The sequence below is a fragment of the Sorex araneus genome, chromosome 8 (assembly GCF_027595985.1).
Source record: "Sorex araneus isolate mSorAra2 chromosome 8, mSorAra2.pri, whole genome shotgun sequence".
NCBI classification, from domain to species: domain Eukaryota; kingdom Metazoa; phylum Chordata; class Mammalia; order Eulipotyphla; family Soricidae; genus Sorex; species Sorex araneus.
This window is the reverse complement of record NC_073309.1, coordinates 1,180,673-1,194,395: the sequence shown is the minus strand read 5'-3', so window position 1 is coordinate 1,194,395 and position 13,723 is coordinate 1,180,673. Positions and strand designations below refer to the sequence as shown.

The following is a 13,723-nucleotide window of genomic DNA, read 5'->3' as shown; positions in this document are numbered from 1 at the left end:
CCCCGAGCACTGCCGGAGTGATTCCTGAGTGCAGAGCCAGGAGCAAGCCCTGAGCCTCACCGGCTGTGACCCAAAAACAAAACAATTTATTTTTTTCACTTTTTGGGCCACGCCTGGTGATGCCCAGGGGTCACTCCTGGCGGTCTCGGGGGACCCCTATGAGATGCCGGGGATCAACCCCGAGTCTCCGGCACGCGAAGCAAGTGCCCTGCCTGCTGCACTGTCTCGGCGCCACACCCTCCTTGTAGAGAAGCAGAACGTGGGGCAGTGAGGGGGTACAGGGTCCGGGCCACACGGCCCCCGAGCACTGGTGCAGCTGGGGGGGCCCCGCAACTCGCCCCCCAGCAGCACAGCAGGGGCTGCAGACAGGACCCAGAGGTCTCTGGGACCCCCACTCAAGGCAGACGAGCCCCCAGCTCTGACCCCAGGGCCCCTCGTCTCCCACGTCCCGCTAGGGTGCAGTGGGGATCTCCGCTGACTCAGGGCGCACAGAGCCCACCCAGACCCCCAGGGTCACAGCTCGGCCCCTCCCGGGAAGCTGGGGGACGGTGTGCCAACTCCCGGACTTAGGGATGAGGGCGCCCCGGCCTCATCTCCCCTGCACTTCCAGCTGACCTTGCCAGGGCATGTCCTCCCCCAGGCCCCTGGGAGCAGTCTCAGGGGGTCCTCGGGTTCCCCTGACCATCGTCAGGCGGGGTCCTGCCCAGTGAGGGACCAGCGGCCCCACCAGGCTGGCGAGTGTCTCACGGCGCCCTCTGCTGGCCACTGTGCAGATTGCACAGGGCCCGGGCCCAGGCTGGCGTGGGGGTCCCGGCCCACTCGCGCCCAGCAGCGCTCCGGTCAGGCCCGCCCTGCCCGCCCCTCGTGCCCCCTGCGCCCCTTTGGCGCCGGCCCCGTGGCTGCACGGCCGCAGGCAGTGTGCTGCCCGTGCAGCCGCTCCTGGGGGGCGCCCAGCGAGCCTCAGTCTCAGGCCGGGTGCCCTGAGGGGACGGACCAGGGTCACGACCCCCGGCGTCCCCGGCGCGGGACGGACCCCAGGCGGGCCCAGCGAGGCTCACACCCTGGCGACACAATGACGTCTTTACTGAGACAGAGGCGGGCGGGACTCGGGACGCGGGGAACACGCCAAAGACGCCGCAGCTCCGCGGGAAGGAGTCCTGGGCGCGGGCCCCGGCCACCCCGGCGCGGGGTCTGAGTCCAGAGAAGGCTGCCCTGGCCCTGGGCGCGGGCGGGCAGCGGGCTGGCGACCTCGGCAGTCTGGTCCCGGGCGGGGCAAGGCTGGCACCGCTGTGCCCGGTTCCTCCCCTGGCACAGGAGTCAGGCTGGGCGCGGGCCGGGCTCCAGGCCCTCAGGCTTCGGGGTCCGTGTCTCCTTCCTCGGGGGCGCCCGGCTCCTCCGCCCAGTCTAGGAGAGAGGGGCGGTCAGCGGCTGTGGGCCCGGCCCTGCCCCACACATGCCGCCCGAGCGGGGGCTGCCCCCTCTCCTCTGCCCAGCGGCTCCCCACCTCCCGGACTCACCACACACCCCCACCCCTGCTTGGCGGTGCCCTCCACTCCAGATGGGGAAACTGAGGCTCAAAGGTACGCAGCGAGGCGTGGACGGGCTCAGCTTCTTCTGACCCCGAGGTCCGTGGTCTGTCCTGCACCCCCTTCTCCAGAGCCGAGCGGCCCCACCTCTGCCCGTAGGACGGGCGTGTCCACGGGAGCTCTGCCCCCGGGGGGGCCGCGGGGGCGGCGCCGGGCGGGGGGCCACAGTCCTCTCCCCACCGCGCCCTGCTGGAGCTGGGCACAATCCTCCAGGAACCCCCAGACCACTGAGTCTCATTAGACCCGAAGGCCACTGACTGCTGACCACAGGGCCTGCGGGTCCTCACGGACTCTTGGGCCTCAACTTCCCTTCCTGTAAGACAAGGCAGCGATCACCGTGTGGAGGGGCAGAGAGGAGAGGCCCGTGGGCAGTGGGGGACCTGCCCAAGTGGCACCCCATAAGCCATGGCACTGGGGGGCCCACCAACCCTGTGCCCACTCCTCACCCGTGCCCGCCCCCTCACCTGTACCGACTCCCTCACCCGGGCCCCATCCCCCTCACCGGGCCCCATCCCCCTCACCCGGGCCCCATCCCCCTCACCTGGCCCCATCCCCCTCACCCGGGCCCCATCCCCCTCACCCACCGGGCCCATCCCCCTCAGCCAGGCCCCATCCCCCTCACCGGGCCCATCCCCCTCACCGGGCCCCATCCCCCTCACCCGGGCCCCATCCCCCTCACCGGGCCCATCCCCCTCACCAGGGCCCATCCCCCTCACCCGGCCCCATCCCCCTCTCCTGGGCCCCATCCCCCTCACCCGGGGCCCCATCCCCCTCACCGGGCCCCATCCCCCTCACCCGTGCCCCCCCTCACCCGGCCCCCTCACCTGTGCGCTTCCTGCTGTCCCGCTGCAGCGTGAGGCCCGTGGGGGTCGGCGGCGTGACGATGATGTCGGGCACGGGCAGGCTCTTGTCGCTCAGGACGGGCGCCTCGTCCTGGCCGTCGCTGTGGCCGACACACAGTTTCAGCCCTGGGAGCGGCCGGACACGCAGCAGAGAGGTCAGGTCAGAGGGGCTGCGTCCCCCTCCCCGCAGGGTCAGGCCCGGCCGTGGCTGCCTAGGGGGGCGCTAGGGGCTGGAGCATGGGGCTTCCGGAATGTTCTCTGAGCAGGCCGTCTCGGGGCCCCCAGGGGTGCCCAGACCCATGAGGAGAGTCCGGCTGAACCACCCCAGCCGCCCGGCCCTGAGGCCCCTAGAAAGCGTGAAAGTGGCTGGAGAGCGCAGTGGGCAGGCGCTAGTCTCCGAGCACTGCCGAGGGCGGGCAGGAGGGCGGGAGCATCTCCATCCCAAAGGGCTGTGTCTGGGGTCCGAGCCCCACTCCAGTTCGCAGCGGCCCTGGACCCCGAGTGGCCGGCGCCGCTGCTGGGCAGAGCCGCTGCCACACCTCAGGTGCAGTCACCCCCTGGACGCTCAGGGCAGCGGAGACCCAGAGTGACACAGGCTGAAGGGAGCCAGAGCCCCCAGAGCACCAGGGCCTCCAGACCCCCAGGGCCCCCCGGTCCCGGGCTCCCCGGGGTCCCCACGCCAGGTGCTCCACCATCGCGGCTTTGACTCCCAGCCCGGGGCCAGTGCTGCCTCAGTCTCTCCTAAGGGAAAGCCCTGGGCAGGAGCACCTGCCGGGGCGGGCGCTCGCCTGGCACGGGGCTGACCCGGGTTCGATCCCTGGCACCACATCTGGACCTTGAGCACCGCCAGGAGCGACTCAGCTGCCCGGTCACCCAGCACTCCCACCCCCCGCCCCCGCCCCCGCCCCCGCGCCGGGCTCCCGGGAGGGACCTGAGTCACTGGGCCGCCCCCCCGCCCCCGGCGGGGACCGGCTGCTCCCGCCTCTCCGGCCCCATGCAGCTGCTGGGGACCCCCGGAGCCCACCGTGCCCGGCCCCGCGAGCCCTCACTGGACCCTGGCCTGCACCCTGTCTCTCGGCGGGACTCTGTCTCTCGGGATGGACGGACGGGGCTGGCCCAGCCACCCCTCCTCACCTGACCCGCCCCTGAGCCCCCCAGCCCCAGCCCCAAGGGGGTGGCCCCAAGCAAAACTGACGGAACAAAGCTGGGTCCCGGAGAGCCGGTGGCGCCCCCAGCAGGTCCTGCCCACCCTCTCCGAGGGGCTCCCCGGGCCCAGTCCGCTCTCCCCCTCCCGGACGCTGGCCCTGCACGGCCCCTGACCCTGGGGCAGCTCCGGGCACCGCCGGGACCCTGTCCCCTCCTGGGCCCAGGGGCTGAGACTCGTCCCCGCCTCCCGCACATTCTGCCCAGCGTCCACGGGGCCTGCCGCGGGCCCTGGGGTCCCACAGCTGCCTCCTGCCTCCTCGAGGCACACGGGCCATCTGTCCGCTCTGTCCTCCTCCCCGCCCCGGGGCCTGCGCCAGTGCCCTGCCAGCCCCGAGAGTCTGTAAAGACACGGGACTGCCAGGGAGCCAGAGCGTGTGCGCGCACGTGTGTGTGTGTGCGTGCGTGTGTGTGTGCATGCGTGCGTGCGTGTGTGTGTGTGTGTGTGTTCCCAGTCTGGCTGGTCTCAGCACAGGCGTGGCTGAAACCAGGCTGGGCACTGCACGGAGTAGCACTAAGCACTCAGCACCCTGCGGGGTGGGTGCCGTCCCAGCGAGGTGGCGAGGGCGGGGTGGGTGCCCACGTTCCTCCTCAAGGACCCCTGCCCCCATTTAAGTCTTAGAGGCACCGTCCATCAAAGTGCCCCACCCACTGCGAGGCGGGCACAAGCCCGAGCCGGGCCAATCAGAGGCTCTCCTGGCGGCCGCCCCTCTCACCTCCCCGCTCGCCCCCAGTGTCCTTCTAGAACTCTCCTCCTATCTGGGCGATTAGGGCCCGCAGGGTGGGGCAGCCCCGGGGGTGCCTGGCACCCGGTCGCGGGCTGGACTTTCCCAGGCGGGGCCCGGGAGGCCGGGGCGCCTAGTGGGCAGCGCCCCGGCCGCCGCCCCCCCCCCCCCCCGGCGCCCCTTACCTTTCAGGCAGGACAGCTTCAGCCCCATGGTGGCCGCTGCAGCCTGCGGGAGAGAGCGCGTTGGTGCCCGCGGGGGGCGTGGCCAGGCCGCGCTGGGCAGGCCCCGTGCGTCCGGCCCAGTGGGCCCCCGCGGACCCCGTTTCCTCCTGCACGGTGCACCCTGCGTCCTGCGACCCCGCTCACAGCCACCCCACGGCCGCCCCTACCCCGGCTCTGACCACTGCAGCCCTTGAGGCCCTGCAGGGGCCGGGTGCTAGGTGGGGGCGGGGCAGTGGGGAGGCGGCGACACCCCCAGCCCCCGCCCTGCCTGCCTGAGGGCTGTGGAGAGGGTCTCAGCCACCCCTGGGGGACCCCCGTGCCGCGCTCACGCGGGTACAGGCCGGCGGGGAGACAGACCCATCGTCCGCCCCCGACGTGGGCTGGGCAAGGCCAGCGCAGAGGGCGAGAGGGCTGGCACGACCCCCCAGGGGAGACCGGCTGGGCAGGAGCCTGGCTCACCGGAGGACAAGCCCTGGCCTGGGGCCTGCACTCACGGCAGGGGGGGCCTGCAGAGCTGGGTGGGGGCGGGCGAGGGGCTGGGCTGGGGGCAGAGGAGAAGCAGCCGGGACTGGGGTACATGCAGGCTGGGAGGTGTGGGGGCCCGGGGGGGGGCTGGCACCAAGGCTGTCCTGCCAGGCTGGCCGTGGGGGTGGGAGGGGCAGGGTCAGACCGGCGGACACCTGGGGGCCGTGGCGGGCGGGGCCCTTCTCTGCACCCCGTCTGTCCGTGCTCCTCTGAGCGCGTGGCTCCCGGGAGCCCGGGGCGGGCAGGCTGCGTAGGCTTTATTCCGATTTTCTCCTGCAGAGCCGGGGCCGGAGCCCGGGGCCTGCCATGGAGGCCACCGTCTCTGGCTGAGCCCCTCCCCAGCGCCCGGGGCGGGTCCCAGGGGCACAGGGTCCCAGGGGCAGAGCCCCCGCCCCCGGGGGATAGAATGCTGAACTCAGGGTCCGGGGCCGCTGCCGGGACCCATCACCCGTCACAGTGACGTGGCCGGGAGGGTGAAGGCTGCAGGGGGCCACAGCCATGGACACTGACCTTCACGATGACCGGGCCCCACCGAGCCCTACCAAGCCCCAGAGGACCGACCGCGGCTGCCCCTTGACAGATGGCGGAGGGGGGCTCTAGGGAGCAGCCCCAGGACTGTCCAGCTGCGCCCTCCTTGTGACCTTGTCCACCTGCAGGGGGCGTGTCACAAAGGTGCAGACAGGGCCTGGGTCACTTTCACCCTGGCTGGCTGTGCCCACGGGTCACCCCGCAGCCTGGCGGGGCGCACGGCTGACTCGACTGACCGTGTGCAAAGCAAGCACCAGCCCTGCCCTGCACGCCAGCCAGAGCCCAGGGCTGGGCTGGGCAAGACTAGACTCCGGGGCTCACGCTGGGAGGCCTCCCCAGAGCCCTGGGTCCCTCCTCGCCTGTGACGGCTCTGGGACGCTACTGAGGTCCTTGGGTTCCAGCCCCAGGGGACACAGGTTCCAGCCCTGTCCGGAGGAGGGGTTCTGCCTCTGCCACCGAGAGAGGCGCTGGATCGAGCCAGGCCTGCACTCCCTGCCGCTCCGCAGGACTGGGGGCCGTGCTGGAGCCCTCACGCCCCGTCCCCACGCCCTCTCTCTGCTGGGCGGCCCTGGAGGAGCAAGGCCCAGCCCTCGGGTTCCCCAAAGAGGCCTGGACACGAGCTGGACGGCGGGAATAGGACGTGTCCCTCTGCCCGGCCACCTTCCGGCAAGAATGTTAGTGATGCTGGGAGCCCATGGCTGATGGCTCCTTGGCCGCGGGGGGCCCCAGCTGGGGCCAGGAGGGGGATGGTTTGTCGGGCGGAGTCAGGTCGAGCTGCGGGTGGGGCAGGGCGCTGCTCTCCCTCCTTTAGCACGGGGCTCCTGCACCCCTGCGGGCAGCTGCCACAGCTGCCCTGTCCTGCCCAGGCGCAGGCGCTCTGCTCCCTCCTGCCGGCTGCCTGGCCCAGGAAGCGAGGGAGGATGGGCTGGGACCGTCTGCTCCCTCGAGGGCGCTGGCACCCGCCGTCCGAGCTGCAACGACGGGGCGAGTGCGGGACCGTCCGTGTGCGGCTGGGGGCTACAAGCTCAGCCCCTGGACACAGCAACTGTCAGTGGCCAGAGACAGAACAGGGGGGGGGGGGGCGCTCGCCCTGTGTGTGGCCGACCCGGGTCCCATCACCTGCACCCAGACTGGCCCTGGGCCCCGGCAGCAGAGACCCCCGGGCACAGGGCCAGGGGGAAGCCCTGAGCACCCCGGTGTGGCCAGAAGCCGACGCGAGAACAAAGTGGGGTCCAAGGACACACTGCATGGAGGAAGCTGGCCGTGACTCCCAGCACCGCATGGTCCCCGGTCACCGCCGGGAGTGACCTCTGAGCACCACCGGGATCAGCCCCAACCCCAAGTAAACAATGAACAGTAAATAGTAAGTGAGGAAATAAAAACTAAGGGGTACCGACCGGGGCCTCTGCTCATCAACAGAACACCTCTCGCAGGCACGAGGCCCTGGGTTTGATCCCAGCACCACTGTGGCACTGTGGCACTGCAGCTCGGTCTTCCTGCTGTTCATCGATTTGCTCGAGTGGGCACCAGTAACGTCTCCATTGTGAGACTTGTTGTTCCTGGTTTTGGCATATCGAATATGCCACGGGGAGCTTGCCAGGCTCTGCCGTGCGGGTGGGATACTCTCGGTAGCTTGCCGGGCTCTCTGAGAGGGACGGAGGAATCAAACCCGGGTTGGCTGCGTGCAAGGCAAACGCCCTCCCCGCTGTGCTGTCGCTCAGCCCGACCCAGCACCACACACACGAATAAAAGCGTCGCAGTGCAGGCTCTGATTCAGGAGGCTCCGTCCACTGCACCATTGGGGTGCTCACACCAAAACTTAAGGACAACAAAGGGCTTGGGGCCAGGGAGGTCGTCCAGCGGACACGCCCCTTTAATGGCCCTCATGGCACCCCCAAGCCCCATCGGGCAGAGCAGCAGAGCCAGGCGGCGGTGGCTCCTCTGAAGGGACACGCTGTGGGATGACGGGGCTCGGGAAGCAGCGGCCACTCTGGCAAAGGGAGCACCTGCGCTCAGCCCCTCCAGGCTGGCGATGCACAGAAAGGGCCTTCCCGGGGAGCCCCCACCCGTGGCTCATAGCTGGTGGCTTGGCCTGGCTCAGAGCTGGGGGCGGGGCTTGAAGCTGGGTGGGCTCAGAGATGGGGGCGGAGACCAGAGCTAGGGGCGGGGTTCAGAGCTGGGGGCAGAGCTCAGAGTTGGGGTGTTGCTCAGCGGGGGCGTGGCTCAGAGTTGGGGCGGGGCTCAGAGCTGGGGGGGCTTGGCTCTGAGCCTGGGGTGTGGCTTGAAGCTGGGGTGGGGCTCGGAGCTGGGGGCGGAGCTCAGAGCTGGGTTCAGAGTTGGGGGCGGAGCTCAGAGTTGAAGCATGGTTCAGAGCCAGAGGCGTGGCTCGGAGCGTGGGGCGTGGCTCAGGATTGGGGGCGTGGCTCGGAGCCTGGGGTGTGGCTCAGAGCTGGGGCGTGGCTCGAAGCCTGGGGCGTGGCCCGGATCTGGGGGCGTGACTCAGAGCTGGGGGCGTGGCTCGAGGCCGGGGCGTGGCTCGGAGCCTGGGGCGTGGCTCGGAGCTGGGGGCGGGGCCTGGCGGGGCGTCCGGGAAGGTCTGTAGACCCTGCTACTCTTGGGGCACGCAGTATCTATCACTCGGTGAACACGAGCCGCGCATTAGTCGGTGCGCCTCTTCCCGTGGGCACTTAGCCCGTGTACTTCCCTGCTCTCACGATGCGCATCGCTCTGCGAGCTGACAACGGGCTCTAATGGTGTTTACTTGTCTGAGCGTAACGCGCCCACTTCTCTGATGGCAAGAGTACCGCTCCGTGCTCCGGGCTGGGCGCCGGGTGGGTCGTCGGCTTTGGCCAGCCTCGGTGGCCCCTCTGCAGACTGGGGCCAGGGGTAGCCCTCGGACGTCCAGAGGAAACTTCCGATGAGAGGGGATTAGCTGCGGGGCGCTGGGCCGCCTTGGGCTTGGAGGCTTAAGTCTTTCCATAAATACTCAGCCTCCCGCTTCCGCCAGTGTCCCGCGCGGGACGCAGACGCCAGTGGGGGTGTGGCCGGCCCGGGAAGAGTGGCAGGTAAGGGGGAGCTTTCCAGAGCGCAGGGGTCCGGACAGGCAACCCGGGGCGTCTCTCTCAGCCTCAGTTTCCCCATCTAAGTTGGGGCGCAGCCCTTTGGGAAGGTCTCGGCTCTTCGCCCTCACGCCTGCCGCCACTGGGCCCGTTTCGTTTCAGGTCCTCCCGGGCAGCCCTGCCCACCGCGTGCCACACCCCCGGCCGCGATGCCCCCTCCCTGCCCTCCCCTGCGCCGCGGCCAGAAGTCGCGCCTGCGTCCACACCGGTGGGCCCTTGCGGCGGCGAACCTCTTTGATGCCCTGGGAGCCCGGGGGCCCCTAAGTGAGGCGCTTCATAAATAATAGATTTTGAAATACTCGATAGAGGGGAAATGGTTTCTCTGGAGGCCTCCTGCCCCCACGCCGCGGGCGCCTTTCCAGCGCGCAGGAATGGCGCTCGGGCCGCTCCCGGGGCAGTCGGGAGGGCGCGCGGGCGGCGGGCAGGGGCGCGAGGCGTCCACGCGGCGGGACCCCGGCCCCGCCCGGTGCCACTTGCCGCGCGGCCCGAGGGGACCAAGTTTCCCCGGCCCGCGAGCGCGCGGGGAAGTGGGCGGGAAGTCGGGGCCGCGGGACCCCCGCCGTGCCGTGGGCCCCCTGCTCCCGGGGCGCGGGGGCACTCACCGCTCCTGGTGGGCTCACTGCGGAGCGGCGCCCGGGACGCGCGGGGCCCGCCCGGGCGCAGGCGGCGGCCGGGCTCGGGGGGCCGCGGCGACGAGCCTGCAGGGGAGAGCAGCGGGGGTCATGGCCCGGGCCGGGCGGTGCGCGGGGGCCGCTCCGCCCCGGCCGGCGCTCGGCCGCCGCCGCGCACGCCTCCCGCGCCCCCTCGCAGGCCCCGGGGGCGGCGCCCCGCGGTCCCGCCCCCGGCACCGCCCCCCGCGGGCGCCGCGATTGCACCGCCGGGCGCGGGGCGGGGCGGGGCCTCGGCACCTCCCCGGGGACCGGGCCAGGGGCGCGCCCGGCGCGGCGCCGCCGGCCTCTGACATCCCCGCCCGCGCGCCCCGCGTGCCTCAGTTTCCCCCCAGTCCGGGCTGGAGGGCACAAAGTTCGGGCCGCGGCTGCGGGAGCGTGTCGCTGGCGTCCTGGCCCCGAGCCCCCGCGGCGGCCTGCACCCCGGCTCTGAGCAGGGGAGAGGCGCAGGGGCTCTGCCGTGCGGGGGGCTGCGCTTCAGGGGATGCCACTGACCAGCTGTGCCCTCCCCGGACCTCCTGCGCCCACGCTCTGGCGGCCGGAGCCTCCCCACTTAGGGTTTGGCCTCGGGGGCTCCCTGCACAGGCTGCCGCCCCCACTTCTGGGGATGCCGCCCAAGGGGCTTGGGGGAAGACCGGCGTCTAGGCTGGGGGCTCGAGGGCGCCCCGCTGCGAGACAGTCCCCACCTCCCCGCAGCTTGCAGCAGGAGCGCCACCCCACCGTCCCCCTGTCCGCCCGAGTCTCCCCCCGTGCGCTCGGTGTCCCCGTGTCCCTCCGAGCTGGGTGTGGCCGAAGCCGAGCCCCGAGAACAGGCCAGCTCTGTGCGTCCTGGAGTGGGGCTTCCCCAGACAGAAGGGGTGCGGCTGGCGATATGGGGGTGCTCTGAGCGGGTGCCCCTGGACAATGGGCAACGCCAGTCATACTCAGAAGCAGCCTTCAGGTCTGGAGCTGCAGCCTCTGGGCCCGCAATCACCCTGTCACCTTCGGCCGAGCCAGCCACCCTCGGAGGGGGAGGGGCGGGCGGGAGGGACCCCAGCCCCAGTTCGCGGGCACAAGGCAAAGACACACTCAGGAACATTTTGCCCCAAGGACAGAACCTATTCCACCGCGGCTCAGGGCACTGCTCTGCACATGTCAAGCCGGGGTTCCACTCCAGGCACCGCGGAAAGGAGGAGACAACCCCGCCCGCCCCCTCCCTCCCTCCCTCCCCGCGGGGGCCTCCACCCCCCAGATCGGTGGGGTCTGGGCTCAGCGCGGGCCCAGTCTCTGGGGGCCGTCTTGCACCCCCTCCCCAGTGTCCGCCCACTCGCGCCCTCTCTCCAAGTGTGATCAGCCCTAACCTTGTCTGCAGACACGGCTGGGCACCCCTGGGGACACCCCCAGCCCCCGCCCTGCGGGTGGCGCGCCCCGGGGTATGCCCAAGGGCTCCAGCCCCAGCAGCCCGGCAGGACGGCCCCGGGAGGGGTCACCCTGGGAGATCACCGCACAAATAAGGAGAAGGGAATAGGGCAAACACAGGCGCGGCGCCCCTGGGGCCCCTGGCCTAATTGGCCCGGGTGGGCGTTTGGTGCGAGTTCCCCGGGGACGGGACGCGGTGACACGGCGTCAGGGCTCCGAGGCCGGAGACCAGCTGATGGAATGCGGGAGCTACGCACTGTGCCACCCGCACCCCAACGCACACGCGCTCACACGTCCTTGGGTGGGACCTTGGAGAGATCCCGAGGGGTGTGGCGTCCCCCACGGGGCGTGGCGTACCAGAGGGGGGCGGAGCGTGCTCGGAGGGTGGGATGCGTCCGGGGGCGGGGCCTGTCCGGGGCGGGGCGTGTACGGGGGCGGGGCCTTCCGCCAGAGGGGCGGGGCCTGTCTTTGCCGCCTCGGCATTTTCCCCAGGAATTACTGGGCAGATGAGACTTGCTTTAAAAAGTCCCCCAAAGTGGGGGTCGTGCAGCGAGATGGCAGAGGGCCCCTCCTTCGCATGCGCTGGACCAAGTTTGGTCCTGGCATGGCACGGAGCCTCTGAACTCTGCTGGGGTGTGCCTGAACCCGAACACTGAGCCAGCCCAATCCGACTGGGCTGGTCTGAGAATCACCAGGGGTGACCCCAAGCTCCTTCAACACCACCTGGGAGCTCCCCGACTCTCCCACGGGTGGGGAGATAGTGCAGGGTTGTCACTTGCTTTGCCCTCAGTGGACCCTGCTGGCACCAGTCTCCCCGCCCCCTCCACGCGCCTCCAGGAGTGACCCCTGGACACTTCCGAGTGCTGCCTGAACCCCGCCCCCAATCCAGCCTAGACCCTAAGCCTGGAACAGGCGGGCCTGGCAGGGCCGCAGACTGGGGTGGGCTCCTGGGCCCCTGACGGCCCCCTCCGCTCTGCGTGCTGGAGTTTTCCAAAGCACGAAGGGGTTTGTGTTTAAAAGGAAGGAGGAAATAGAGCAATAAAGGGAGGCCACCTGGCCTTCCCAGGAAAGTGGGCTCAGGGCGCAGACAGAGGGGGGACCCCGAGGCTCTGGGTCACCGAGGACACAGGAGCCTGCCCCGAGCCCCTAGGCCTGAGACAAGCCGGGCAGCCCTCCCAGGCCCGAGTCCCAGGAGCTTAGGGACAGGCGGGGGCTACTGGGGGCTCCCTAAAGGCAGGCTGGCGGGGGGTGAAGGGTCAAGCCTCTGAGCCCAGCCCAGAACTGTCTCCCTGTCAGGGACCCCTGGGCCTGCGGGAGAAGGGGCAGCCCCCACTCCCTGGTGGGTCTTGAGCCTGTGCAGCCCGGCTCTGACCTTGACACGCGTCCCCTGCCCCTGGTCTCAGCTGAGGGAGCCCTCCCCGTCGGGAGGGGCAGAGCCCACCAGGGGGTCCCCACGCCTGCAGGTGGGTCTGCATGGTGGAATCACTGCAAGTCCGCGGAAGGAGTACTGGGCGTCTAGCTGCACCCCAGTAAAAAAGCAGGCTGGCCTGCACCCCTAAAGGACATGGTCAGCTCCCGTGGGGGGTGGGTGGGGTCGCCCCCGAGGCCCAGGGAAGGGACCCAGCACTGACCTGCAGGTGCAGACGGCGGGACACAGCTGGTGGACGCGGGGCCGAGGGCAGGCTGAAGGTCAGGCCTGGGAGCTGAGGTCCCCGGGGGCCCGGCTGGCAGCAGGGCGGGCCTGGGTGTCCAGCCGACTGGCCGCAACTGACCGGGGGTGTCTGCTGAGCGTGGCTGCGAGCCCAGGCAGGGCTGAAGGGGTCGGGGTGCCCGGGGTCACAGGGTCTCGGGGCCCAGAGGGCAGGTCCTCCCCTGGCCCCCTCCGAGGCGTGTGTGGCCCGTCTCCCACGGCTGCTTCCTGAGTGGGGCTCGGTCTGTCCTGGCCGCACCCACAGGTGGCCGGAGGCGCCCGAGCCTGGGGCCACTCCTCCTCCGTCACCCGCCCCTCCTGCATCCATGCATCCGCCGCCCACCCAACCCACCCACCCATCCACTCCCTCATCCATTTACTCATTCATTCATTCACTCGGCATCCATTCGCTCCCTCATTCATTCATTCCCTCCTGCATCCCCAGTCCTCTGTCTATTCACTCGCCCATCCACCCGCTCCCTCTCTCCCCCACTCAGCTGTGTGGAGCCCTCAGGCAGCCACTTTTGGGGGTCCCCACCTGGCCTATGGCTGAGGCTATGGAGATCTGGGGGGCTTCCATGGTGTCAGAGAAGGCGTCCTGCCCCCACCCCAGGGCTGAGCTGACCCACCTCCTGCTGGACTCGGGCAGAGCATGAAGCTGGTGTTGTGACCCTCAGGGAACCTGCTGCTCGGGGGTCCCCGCTCCCCTGGAGACCCTGGGAGGGGTGCGTGCACTCTGCTGTCCACCCCAAGGCTGTGTTTACTGGTCTACGGGAGGGGCACCGGGACAGTGCTCAGTCACTGGGCCTGACGGTTCAGTGCTCGGGCACGGCAAGGAGGGGCAGCGCGGGGCCCGGGCCCTGTGGGCCACGTCCTGGCCCTCCCCGCCCGACCCCACCTCAACCAAGTGGCCTTGCTTGCTCCAAAGGAGCTTTGGTCTGGTTCTGTGGCTCTGGCCGCACCCTGCAATGCTCAGTGCTCAGTGCTCACTGGCCCTCTCCCTTCCAAGTCTGAAGGACCTGGGACCGGGGAAGGACCCACCGAGCTGGGCTGCAGGAGCTGAGCAGTCGGGCACAGCCCAGGGCGGGGTCTCGGCCCAAGGCCAGGAGGGGTCCGCCAGGGCGGGGCGGGCCGCAAGGGGATGAAGGAGTGCTGAGGCAGCGGGCGGAAGCGCAGGACAGGCCCGCGGCTGCCGGGACGAGGTGCCCGTCCCAG

General features: G+C 70.8%; 1 protein-coding gene across 2 annotated transcripts; it reads right to left on the bottom strand.

The window, feature by feature from the left end:
- Positions 1 to 1,085: 1,085 nt before the first annotated feature.
- Positions 1,086 to 12,482, bottom strand: C8H16orf74 (chromosome 8 C16orf74 homolog). 2 transcript variants are annotated; one of them, XM_055146280.1, is made up of 4 exons: positions 12,450 to 12,482; positions 4,542 to 4,584; positions 2,411 to 2,554; positions 1,086 to 1,404 (listed from the first exon to the last, which is right to left on the bottom strand). In XM_055146280.1, exons 2-4 carry the CDS (start codon positions 4,567 to 4,569, stop codon positions 1,349 to 1,351), a joined length of 228 nt encoding a protein of 75 aa, XP_055002255.1. In that variant the 5' UTR covers positions 4,570 to 4,584; positions 12,450 to 12,482; the 3' UTR covers positions 1,086 to 1,348. The 2 variants fall into 2 exon arrangements, with proteins under 2 accessions (XP_055002255.1, XP_055002254.1); XM_055146279.1 differs by lacking the exon at positions 12,450 to 12,482 and adding an exon at positions 9,355 to 9,479.
- Between the last annotated feature and the right edge of the window lie 1,241 nt (positions 12,483 to 13,723).